Source organism: Carassius carassius, chromosome 4 (genome assembly GCF_963082965.1).
Source record: "Carassius carassius chromosome 4, fCarCar2.1, whole genome shotgun sequence".
NCBI classification, from domain to species: Eukaryota; Metazoa; Chordata; class Actinopteri; order Cypriniformes; family Cyprinidae; genus Carassius; species Carassius carassius.
This window is the reverse complement of record NC_081758.1, coordinates 18,393,524-18,406,614: the sequence shown is the minus strand read 5'-3', so window position 1 is coordinate 18,406,614 and position 13,091 is coordinate 18,393,524. Positions and strand designations below refer to the sequence as shown.

At 36.4% G+C, this 13,091-nt stretch overlaps 1 protein-coding gene across 2 annotated transcripts; it reads left to right on the top strand.

The window, feature by feature from the left end:
- The first annotated feature begins 5,516 nt into the window (after positions 1-5,516).
- LOC132130132 (adhesion G-protein coupled receptor V1) lies at positions 5,517-9,131 on the top strand. 2 transcript variants are annotated; one of them, XM_059541807.1, is made up of 3 exons: positions 5,517-5,613; positions 6,344-6,544; positions 8,887-9,131. In XM_059541807.1, exons 1-3 carry the CDS (start codon positions 5,608-5,610, stop codon positions 8,968-8,970), a joined length of 291 nt encoding a protein of 96 aa, XP_059397790.1. In that variant the 5' UTR covers positions 5,517-5,607; the 3' UTR covers positions 8,971-9,131. The 2 variants fall into 2 exon arrangements, with proteins under 2 accessions (XP_059397790.1, XP_059397781.1); XM_059541798.1 differs by having other exon boundaries at positions 6,344-6,606.
- Positions 9,132-13,091: the final 3,960 nt, after the last annotated feature.

Here is a 13,091-nt window from a genome sequence, read left to right as displayed (position 1 = left end):
GATCAGGCTTCAAAGCTTCAGTTTATTGATTTAAAATATTAACTCAAGCTGCTCTATACTGACATGTTGATATGTTGATGATATGTTGAGGCTCATTTAAATGTTAACAACACTAGATATCAGTAAGTCAATTAGAGCGGCTTGAACTCAGTATTACAATAGTACTATACAATATGCAACTCTGTTACCTTTGACATCTTATATATCTTATATATATATATATATATATATATATATATATATATATATATATATATTACAGTGTTAGCATTAGCTGCTGTCTTATTGTCTTGTTAACTTGTTAATCACTCGCAATCTACACTTCAGGGTCTGCAGCTTGACCTTAGCTTGCACTCACATTTCACTTAACATTTTAAGAACACTGTATTTGTGCTTATTCTATACACAGTCTATTAATCTATTATTTATTCTTGTTTATGTATTTTTAAATACTAATCATGTATAATATATAATTCTCTCAGGAGTTACCCAGACAGGCATGGCAGCACTGAGTGCTCAGGGTTGTGAAGCAGAGTGTGGAAGCAAGTGACCATCCATTTGGTTTGCTCAACATCGCCCCCTTGTCCTTAAAAGTGACCACAGATGATACATAATCCTACCTCTTAAACTCTTTTTTTTCATTCTTTCTGGTATATTCATGTCTTTCCAGATACTGAAGGCCTTGTAGCAGAGATTAGCATTAATGCTAATGATGGTATCAAAGGGATCATTATATTAACCATGTTATCATTCACTTTAATGTTTAGTAAAACAGTTTCGGAAAACTATGTATTTTTCCTCAGTTATGTAATAAATGAGACAATTGGTGTGTTAACTCTGATGGTGTACCGTGATGCCGGGACGTATGGAAATGTGTCCTTGTTCTTCTATGCCCAGAATCTAGAGGCTCAGTTGGGTCTGGATTTCAATGCCACCACATCAGTGAGTCACAGACACTCTTTCTAGTTTTTAAATAGCATTAATTATTCAGCATTTGTTTCCCACAGTAACGGTCCAGTTCACAAGCACTGATGCCAATGGATCCCTGTACACGGAAGATCTTACACCTTCCTCTGGCTTTGTGGTACTTGAGGATGGAGTCAGATTCAAGGTACAGTATAAAAAGCTATTCCTGACCAATGGGAATTTGATAGGATAACTCTGTACTCCTCTCTTTCTTCTGGTGTGGTATCCTTAAGTAGGGTCCTTGTCAATGCAAGACACTAAGTATTTATTTTTATTTATTTATGATTATTTCTTTTTTCACCACTTTTACTACTTTCTTTTCTTTTCTATCTCTTTCACTCTGTGGGAAGTCGTTAGCTTTTCTATCTCTTTCACTAAGTGGGAAGTCGTGGCCTAATGGTTAGAGAGTCGGACTCCCAATCAAAAAGGTTGTGAGTTCGAGTCCCGGGCCGGCAGGAATTGTGGGTGGGGGGAGTGCATGTACAGTTCTCTCTCCACCTTCAATACCACGACTTAGGTGCCCTTGAGCAAGGCATCGAACCCCCAACTGCTCCCCGGGCGCCGCAGCATAAATGGCTGCCCACTGCTCCGGGAGTGTGCTCACAGTGTGTGTGTGTGTGTGTGTTCACTGCTCTGTGTGTGTGCACTTCGGATGGGTTAAATGCAGAGCACAAATTCTGAGTATGGGGCACCATACTTGGCTGAATGTCACTTCACTTTCACTTTCACTGTTTCTTATCGTTTATCAGCATCCAGAATCCCAGCTCTTGTTTTACAGTAAATGGCTCCAGCTATGTGGCAGTTACCCGTGCACACAGCACCATGTCATTAACTGCAACAATCAGTTTATTTCGTCTTCAGGCAGACCTCAACCTCACTCAATCTTTTAATTAGCTGTCTTCGACAAAAGCTGCATTTGTGCTCAACCTATGATAGACTTGTGATTCGTCTCACTATTGTCAGATTTGTGTCAGATTTCTAATGCTGGTGTTGTTGTGTATTGTTCAATGTTGCCCTCTTTTGTAGGAGCAGAATCTTACTGTGGACATACAATGTCAAACACTTGGAGTTCTAAATGGTAGAATTAACACAGCAATAGTCAGAAATACTTTATTGAGATCATTCCTCTCTTTCTAAAGATTTTTGTGTGGGCTGGAGGTTCATTCTAGCTTCATCAAAGTCTGGAGTTACAAGACGTTGCCACAGCCGTACCCTTCAGACGAGGCAGCAGCAATTTACAGCACCTGGCTGTGTGCAGGAACACATCATCATCAGTGTGTCTCATATACCAGTGGAGTAATGGACGATTCCAAAACACTCACACCTTAGCAGTCAGTGCTCAAGTCAAGCAAGTGGAATCATGTCGGATGGGAGGAGATTCTGTACAGTCCTCCTCATCGTCACTGAAGGTAACGGTCATATGCAGTCTGTTGTACTGTTGCAGCTCAAGAGCATTTTTAGTTTGAAGATGTTTTAACACTTATTGCGTGATCTTGAAAAGGTTTTTTGATTTCTTCAACATCTTTATAATTCCCCATGAATAGGTCCAAGTCCATCCTATTTACCGGCCTCTTTTAGTCCACCCCTTCACCCCTTCTTTCTCTAATATGTGAGTTGCCAGATAATACAGTGCAGTCTGTTTAAATAATAGCACATTTAGTGTGTTTCCACTATTAAGCATATTTTTTCCCATATTTTATATTCACCAAAATAATGTGCCTAAGTTTATTGGTATTTTAATTTACATGTAATCATAATAGTGCTTGCAAGGCAGAATTGTATTGATATTCCTCAAACATGGTTGGGGTCTGGTTAGGGCTTTGGTCTAAACACTTAACCCTATGTATTGAATTATGCAACTATTTAAGACTATAACACTGACATACAGACTCTTTCTTGTTGCATACAACCATTCAAAAGTACCGGTACTGTTTAATTTTTTATTTTTCACTAAAGAAATTAATACTTTTATTCCTCAAGGATGCATTAAATCAAAAGTAATAATAAATACTCTTACATTGACATTTACACTGATACATTAAAAAAGTGTTTCTGTTCTGCTGTTCTTTTGAACTTTTTTTAATCCTGAAAAAAATGTATCACAGTTTCCACAAAAAATATTCAGTAGCACAATTGTTTTTGAGCTCTAAATCAGCATATTACAATGATTCCTGGAGGAGTTCTAATTTTCAAAAACATTAAACCAACTTCAAAATATTAAAGAGTAGTATATTTGCATAATACATTTTGATTCGTCTTGTCTCACTTGAATATATGTAATGATTTGTTTGCCTTGCAAGCAAATCTAGTGTGTAGGCTTCATGTAATTTACATGATCATACACAGCAAATATTTTTACAGAGTCACAGAGTCAGTTTTAAATATTTTTTTTAATAAAATATTCAAAATATTTTACTAGTACATAAATAAAATAACATGTAAAAGTGCATGATGCATACATATATTTGTTTGTTGTCAGTCTCTCCAATTGTTTTCATGTCTCAGTTGAGGAGGATGTAGGAATTCTGTCAGTCCCTGTATTGAGGCGTGTTGGATCCTATGGGAAGGTCACAGCAGAGTTTATCTCCTAAGGCTTGACTGCTCAACCTGATTCAGATTACATCATGCTCAATGGCTCCATCGCCTTTCAGCATGGCCAAACCCTCAGCTATATCAATGTTTCCACAGTGTATGACACAGAGAAGTAAGGATGGGGTTAATAAACTTTATATATGCTATATATGCTCTCAATGGATATTGGTTGAATGGTTGAATATTATATTGTTGATGAGTGGTAGTTTTGTAGCATGTTTCATTTAATTATTATTTTTTTCTTTATTCTCTAGCCAGTGAATTTAACATCTAGACTATGACCTCACACTTCCAGATCCATAAAATCTAAAATCATAAAAAAAACAGAGAATAAAACTTCAAATACAGTATTGTGTCATTTTAGCAATGGTGTACAATGTATGTGTTTTCTAGATTAAAAAGTTTGGAGACCCCAATGGAATAGTACAGTTCACAGAACAGGACCTGATTGAGCGCATTTACAGTGAGCCTTCTGACAGCGAAGGGCCGCTCAAAATATCACTCCTTATCACACGCAGAGAGGGCATCATGGGCAACATCACGGTAGAAAAATGACCACTAATTCAATATTCAGTGTTCTATTCAAAAGTTTGTGCTTAGTTGGCCTGTAAGTTTTTTTTTTTTTTTTTTTTTTTTTACAGATTTTAAAATAGATTTAAAAAACAAACAAACAATCAAAAAGTTATTTTAAATTGTAATGGTTCACAATATTACTGTTTTACTGTATTTTCAAACAAATAAAAGTAGCTTTAGTGAGAATAATTGACTTTCACATTCTTTGCAGCGGTAGTTGTAGTATGTATAATTTTTTTTGTATTGTTTTATATGATTAAAGTTGATGTAATGTTCTATCTAGATAAGCCCAATAATTTGTTAGATTACAATCCCGGAGACGGGACGGAGAAGGTTAGGCCAGCGTTAGACTGCCATTTAGTAGCCAGGTGTGATTTATTATCTTTTGAATCAAATATGTGATTTTGTAAAACTTGTCAACCTTATGTGGGTCTGTATTGATATTTAGCGTGTGTCCACCAAAGGTGTTCTTTGTGCCGGGCTTTAACTTGAGCGATGAGCTGACGGATGTGACTCTTACTCAGTTCCCCTCCCAGAATTCAGCTGGAATCAAAGCTAGGCTGTCGTTTCTCTTTCTGAAGTGGCAGCTAATGCTGAGGTGAAATTGCATTCAACAACATTCTGACATCACCACCAGATAGCGCTCAATTATTAGATTAGCACTGGTTTGCCAGTATTGCCAATAAAAAGTTAGCAATTTTGTTTAAGTTGTATTTATATATTTAATTATTAAAAATGAAATAACTTTATATATTAATTCCTATATAATCATTTCTATATTTAATTTTAAAAACGCTTGTAGAGTTGATTGAAAATATACAGTATGTTTTGCTTATGTTAAGGTATTTTAGTTAGTACTTGTTCATTTATTTATGCATTTTTATTAAAGCATGCCTAAGTGTCGAATGAGTATTATGGAATCTCGCGTAAAATGGTCGCATCGCACTCCGAAAAATCAAAAGACAATATAAAACGTATGTTAGACTTTTGTTACAGTTTTAAACCTGTCAAAATTAATAATAAATAAATAAATAAATAAATTATACTCTACCTTTTCCCCTTTCTTCACATTATAGTGACCACAATTTGTGGATTTAATTATTCTGAAAATGCAAAAAATAAAAAAAATTAATAATATTAATTTAATGCATCATTATAACAGACATAATCTATAATATACTATAATTAATTAAATTAAATGATCAAATAATTATTAATAATTAAATTATTTATTTTTGTACTGTAGGTTGGATTTGCTTCTGTGGCCCTGCGTGTCTCAGATATACAGTAGAGTGGCCAGTGTGAGGCGCTGGTGACACGAACAGGTTTATATGGAAACACAACTGTCCAACGGAGCTCGGGCTTTCCTCCTGGCCAAACTCCAGACTACCCATAGTAACCTTCAAAGCCACAAGCTTCAGTCTTCAGGTCTACAGGGATGCTAGTACAGCATCAGCTATCTCTGTGAAGTACTACATGCAGGTGAAATTCATTTAAAAAAGGAAGCATGTCCCAAGATAACAAGAAATATTAATTATTATTCAATATTATACAACATTTAGAAGCAAAGGGGAATAGAGAATACATACACAGTACAAACTCAGCAAACTCAGAACATGTTAATAATCAAAGAGCAGCAACATGTCCATCTACCACTACCCAGCCTACACCCATCTCTGACCCTATTACATAATGTGACCACATTAGAGATTAGAGGACTGAGATGATGTCATATTCATGAGCTAAGATGATGAATGTAGAGAAGATAAGAGCTGTGAACAATTAGCCCACTGAGTTCCCAGCAGATACTTCAAAGGCAATAGTGCATAATGGATCTGGAAAAGTAGAATTTGACATGTCAAAAATGGTTTCATGTCCAAAATACATCAGTCTGTGGGAATTGTTTTGCCCTTTTTGTCCCCCTGGCACACCCTTTCCTTTCCTTAATTTTTCAGTTTTCCTTGCCTACTGTTTTACTTTAAGGCAAAAGGAAATACTTTCAATTCCTGGTATGTTATTTACACACTTCAAAGGAAAAAAACTGAACATATATAATTTCTCTGTAAGTTTAAAATCATTTCAAAATTTTAACTGTCCACCTCCATCAACCTCTTGCTATATGTTTAGTTACTTTAAACGTTCTCAGAAAACTGATTTTTTTGTGTGTAAATATCAAAGTATTAACTGTGTTTTGTGTTATCTGCTCTCACAGGAGCTTCAGAAAGCAGAGTTTTTTGGACCCACTCTGATCTGGCCTGCCGTGGCAGTTCAGGACTTTGTCATGGCAGAGGGCACGCTGACTTTGGAGACTGGAGAGAAAAGTGCTGGTCTGGACATGGCCCTCACACCGAACAGCGGTTCCTCCAACCCAACACCCAACGGATCTGCGTGGCTCTCTCTGATGCCACTGAAGGTGCACAGGTTCACCCAGAATTCGGTGTGGCTAACATCACCCTGGTTTCGGACTCAGGCAGTGTGGGTCCTACAGGAAAAGTTACATCAGCCACTGGATGAGACCATCATCAGTCGGGTCCTGCAATGGCTTATCAATAAAGTTAGTAAGGACATCATGCCAGAGCAGCTAACTGCAGTGTTAGATGCACTAAGCAAGGTAAGCAAATGAGGAAACATTACAAAAAATGTCTCCTAAAGTTAGCGCAATCTGAATAAAAAAAATAAATAACAAAATCCTTTTGAGGATGCTCTCAGAAGGAAAGTTGACTAAATAATTGCTTCACTCTATTTTAGGATTGAGCACTTTGAGCTAATAAAAATTATTAAAACCCTATTTAAAAAACAAAACAAAAAAACAAAAGCCAATTTAAAAAACAAAAACAACAACAACAACAACAACAACAAAAAATAGTAATAAAACATTCCTATTTAGGTAGCAAGGTAAGCATGTCAAGGTTGTGGACCAAGAAGGTATAAAATAACATTTTATTGCACTAACACTCCTTTATTTCCAAACGTTGATATGTAGACTAACATGTATACTAAAAGATTTGGGGGTCAGTAAATTTGTTTTATTTTATTATTTAATTTTTTTAATAAATTCATACTTTTATTTCTGTAGGGTGCATAAAATAGTTTCAAGTAGACAGTGAAAACATTTATAATGTTGTAAAAGATTTCGGTTTGAAATAAATGCTGTTATTTTGAACATTCTATTCATAAAAGAATCCAGAAAAAAATAGCAGTTTCCACAAAAGAAAGGGGCATAACTGTTTTCAACATTGCTAATAATGTGAAATGCTTCTGGAGCACTAAATCAGCATATTAAAATGATTTCTGAAGGATCATGTGACACTGGAGACTGGAGTAATTGCTGTTTTAAATTGTAATTTTTACTGGATTTTTTATCAAATAAATGCACCCTTCGTGAGCCACTAGAGACTTCTCTCAAAAACAACAACAACAAAAAAGACCCAAACGTTTTTTGAACATTCGTGTATGCTTATTTAGTGAATGATAAACATGTTTATCAGGTTATAGAGAGGTGAGAATTTATTTAAAGTTAGTCGGATCTTGAGCATTTTTTTAAAACAGTTTTTCAGGAAATCCAGCTGTTCTGCATTCTGTCTAAAAACAATGAGGGGCCACATAATGGCCCCCAGAGTTCAATTAAAACAGCTTTCCTTACAATGCTTTTTTGTTCCTCAAGTTCCTAGAAATCTTTTATCTAGGGAGTACAATGCTTTTATGTGCAGCCACAAGGCTCCAATGTGTGAAAAAATCTCTAGTCTTGGAAACAAAGCTTTGTCTTTTCAGTCAGTCTGTACCATTTTATTACTGGTACTGTAACAGTAAAACCCAGATTACTTCACGCTATTAGTACTACAGTCTAAGCAAATCAAGGTTTCTGAGATTTAAACACGGGTGTGTTTTAATTTCTCTTTTCACATTAAATAACTGAAAGTACAATGTCACAGAGTTGCTAAGTAGTGGTTGACTACTGCTAATACTTGCATTTTTTTGTTGGCAACAAATTTTGACAAGAACAACCCCAAAGGTGCAGTCACATTAGACCATTTTGTCAAAATGTTTGCTGGCAAAAATTGGCAAATTTCTATTATCAGTAGTGTAGAATAGAATGAAGCACTGCTCACACAGAATTCCTTTTCAAACCGAGCAGCTTTCTGTTCATTGTGGCAAATTCACATAACCATCTTGAACATGAACGAAATCTTCAAGATGTCTTCAAAATTTCACAAAGCATTGGTAAATGTGATTGCACCTTACTGACCACCCTATAGCACCCACAACACCAAAGCATTAAGGCAGTGCCACACACATTTTCTAAATGTGATTCTAAAATTGATGTACAGTAGTACTATTGTAATGGAGTTTTCAGACTTTTTAAAATTAGCCTAAACTCACTTCACAGATTCTGAAAGAACACAAAAGCCAGTGCATTAAATGACAAGGTGTTTCACTGTATCCCTCAGTACATCAGTGCTCAACACAAATTGTTGTGCTTGTTGTAGACAGTTTCACAAATGTGTATGTAGCTTTTGCCCACTAAGCTCAAGCCAGTGTCCAGCAGATGACACTGTTGAGTTGGAAATTTTAAGTTGTCTCCCAGTGTGTAATTGGGATCATGTATGGGATCACAAATCATGCATGTGGCTTCCTTTGGATAGGGCATTTATAGTGATTCTAATATTTTATTTGCACTTGGAATTGGGAAACTGACTACAACTTATGGTGCTTTTAATAGCTGAATTCACTCCGTATATGTCTGTGTTTGCACAGGTTTTCTCAGTCAGTCTTCATGGCAGAGCCTCTAAACCTCTTGCTGACGGTCAAGGGGTTGTTTACCGCATACATAACTCCTGATTGACGTGGGAAATCTCTCCAATCTCTGTGCCTCCTCTGGAATCAGGCTGCTGAGAGTTAATTACAAAACACAAACACATACATCTAGTTATTAAGGTGTTCCATGGCACAACTTTAGTTGCTTACAAAGTTAGGAGCTCCTTTAGTGTTTCCGAACATACCACAAACAATACATTCTGAAAACACATTTGGGATTACATGCCTAAAAAATAATAATAATAAATACTCATCCAAATGAAATAAACAGACCATCTGGCGGTAAAGCTTTGACCTTGTCCATGTATTTAGTTTTTTATTTTGCATTTCTTTCGAAAAATAGTATACATTATTATACAATTATTGTGATTTTTTTTGGCACAGAAATTACATACTTCACCTGTTGTTTTAGTTTTAATTTTGTGTTTTCTTTTCGTTGTTTAGATTTGTTTTTGTGTGTTTTGTTTGGTTTTGTGTTTTTAAACTTAAAAAAGAGACCGTTTGTTTTGCTTTTGTTTCTTTTTGTTTTGTTTTATTTTTAATATTGTGTTCTTTTCTTTTTTTTATTTAGTTTTGTTTTTGTGTGTTTTGTTTGGTTTGTGTTTTGTTCTTAGTTTTGTATTATTATTATTATTATTATTATTATATATTGTTATGTGAAAATATGTGGCCTGTCGTGATCATTCTGCTATGATTTCTCCTGTCCAGCTGGCTGTCTGACAGTCAGTTCTGCCATGTGGTGGACAACAGCCAGAATTTATTGGAGTGTGCTTGTACGGATCTCTCCGTCTACACAGCATATGTAAAGACAGGTAGTTTGGCTTCATTCATTGAGGCCTTCTATGCTGCTGGCTTCATTTGTATCTCAGGTAACTCATTACTGTCTATATGATTGTGGGGTTACAAATCCCGCCAAGAATCTTCCATTACTTGTGTCATCGGGACTATGTACAGTATGTATCTGTCTTTCACCCCCGGTGTTTGCCTTGGCCATTGTGTCTCATGTGCTGTGCTCTAGATTCCTAATGTTCGCTGCCAAACTCCTCACAAACATGGTGGCCTGCTTAGGTAAGACCTAACTTAAACAGAAATGTAGTCCACCAGTTAAATAGCAATGGCAAACAGCATGCCTATTCTAGTAAACACAAAACCTGCATGTAAATTCATTCTGGTTTAAGATGCTCTAATTGTTCACTGCAACTTCCTATAATGTATAAATAAACTTTTCTGGTGTATGTTACATAAGTATCATGCAGTAACTGATAATGTGATGGTGAGGCTGAAATCTTATAATCTGTGCTTGGGAATCAGTATCAGGATTCTAGGACGCTGCTCCAAAGAAATGTGATACAGTTATGATGTCAACATGACGCTTTTGCTGCGTAATGTGGCATAGTTTACCGTAAGGATGTTTGCTTCATCTTTGAGCAATTGTTAGGTACAGTGTTATGTTGCTGAGTCCCAGGAGTTGTGGTAAACTTAGAAAAAAAGCTGAAAGTGGATGTTTTGTGCGTGCTTTGAATGACATGTCAAGGTGGTGGTGAAAAAGTATTATGCATTACATTGCTTTCTTCTGCCTGTGCAACAGTGACATTGTACTGTGACCTGAATAGACAAAGTCGGTTTCAGAAACTGCTGCATGAGTCATGTCTCTTGAAAACACTGATTTAAAGTAGATAACTCTCAGGTGTTGAAGGTGTCTTATTGCATGTATACCTTTTGAACCAAGCACATCGGGAAACTCAAGAACTTTAAGAACTCATAACATTTTCGAAGAAATATTTCATTGCAGCTTGGGCGAACACTTCCAAATGGGCTTGTGTGTTAAGACCTGACAACCGAACTATCCCTACGCACCCATCCCTCTACAAAGAAGAGGGGGGTCATTTAGTCAGAGGTCTGATACCTGTGGACTGGAGTGGGAATTTTCCACTGGTCCTGCTCACTTATAGCAAAAGAAGAAAACAAACATGGCTCTACTTAACAGGGTCACTCGCATTTCTGTCATCAGTTAATTGTTTCACTTTTCTTTACCTCAACAGTATTGAATGGAAAAATCCAGTCTGGCCATCCCAAGAAGTCATGCGTCATACAGGTTCGGTACCGACAACAGCTTGGCTCATGTTTTGTCAAAGGATGTTAAAACGTTATAAGATAAATATCCTCTAGACATGTGCGTCACTGAGATGTCTCTGAAAGAGTGTATCATCTGGATGTTAATGTGTGCTATTTAAAGTGTTATTTTTTTATAAACATCTGATAAACATCTTTAAAAGAGTATTTGCACACAATCTAAATCAAAAATGCAACAGAACATCTTCCATATGTCAGTCTAACATCTGATAGGTTTTTGCGGCATGTTGCAAATACTTTAAACAAACACTTCCAGATTAAATATGGAGTACCCAACACAAAAATCTGAATTCGGTCACTCACTCTCATTTCATAGCTGTATGACTTTCTGTCTTATGAAATAATAATATCAGTTTTGTATATTCATTGCAAATTATATTGTCACAATAACAATAGCTACCATAACAACATAACATAATAGACATTTCAGTCTACACTCTTTCTGTAATTTTAACCTTTTTAAATCATTGATTGACATTTGACTTCAGAATTCACTTATACAAGTTTTGATAGATGATAAAACTTTTTTTTTTTCACTTTTGATAGTGAAAAATACAGAATAAGAAAATGTATTGTGATGCCCTCTTAAAGGGGTCATTTGATGTTGCTAAAAAGAACATTATTTTGTGTATTTGGTGTTATGAAATGTGTTTATGCGGTTTAAGGTAAAAAAAAAACCATTATTTTCCACATACTGTACATTATTGTTTTTCCTCAATGCCCCGCCTTTCTGAAACGCATCGTTTTATACAAAGCTGATCAGTCTGAAAAGCAAGGCGTCCTCTGATTGGCCAGCTATCAAGTGCTTTGTGATTGGCCAAATGCCTCAAGTGTATAACGAAAAATGTTATGCCTCTTAACATACTGTGATGCGTATCCCAGTCAGAACATCGACGCCACAAGACAAAAACATATAAAACTCATTACATACGAGCCATTTGTTGCATCCAGTGAGGACATAATTACGGATTATAATGACTTATACTGTGTTTTTATACGTTGTGTTGCAATGCGCCACGTAAACATAAAACCATGTTTGCATTTGGGATCGGAGAAACGGCAAACAACAAGCGCTACTCTACACCAGTGGTCCTCAATTCCAGTCCTCGCGGCCCCCAGCCCTGCATATTTTGCATGTCTCTCTTTGTTAACACACCTAATTCCAATAATCAGCTCATTAGAAGTGAGCTCTGTGTATGAACCGTGGTCCCTATACAAATCTGTTGAAGTTTACCTCAAGTCGGAACACTCATTCACAGATTTGCGCTGCACAATGTCTTCACAAATGGATAATGTGACATCATATACCTCTGTAAATAAATACAATTTAAATTCATGTCTCGCACACTTCAATGCACTTTGAATGGAACATATACATTTGCTTCAAACTGGAATCATGGCGGAATACCCTGAGATGTCCACTTCGCAGGGCACTTACGGTCGAATAGAACAAACGTCTGAAGCCATAAGAGAAACATACAAAATGTGCAGAGCAGGGGTGCGAGGAATGAAATTGAGAACTGCTGCTCTACACCGCTCAAAACTTGTGTTTGAATCATCAGTGGCAAATCCTTTACATATGTAAACGTACTTACAGACTGTGAGCCAGAACAGCCAGCATTGTAGTCTTCTCTCCCATGATCAGGAAACAGTCCTCCATAAAATGTGCTGCACACTAAATATTTGGGTTCTAAACTGTTCTGGAACAGTGTTGTAAATACAACTTAACCACTGATTCCTAGTTGTGTCCTCTGTTGGAAGGCCAAACAAAGTAGTTTCGCTTTCACAACGAAACAGCTTCTCCACGATATGGCAGCAGCAGCAACAGCAAGAATCAAAGGTTACGCCTTCTTTCTTCGCGTGAAAATTTGGGTGGTGTTATGCAAATCTTCCCACATCATGACATAGACAAGTGGGGGTGTGTTTAAATTTTATAAAGAATATCTCTTTGGATTTGAGACTTTAGTCTTTGCAGCTTTACAGATCTGTTTTATGCACCAAGAGCTTGTAAC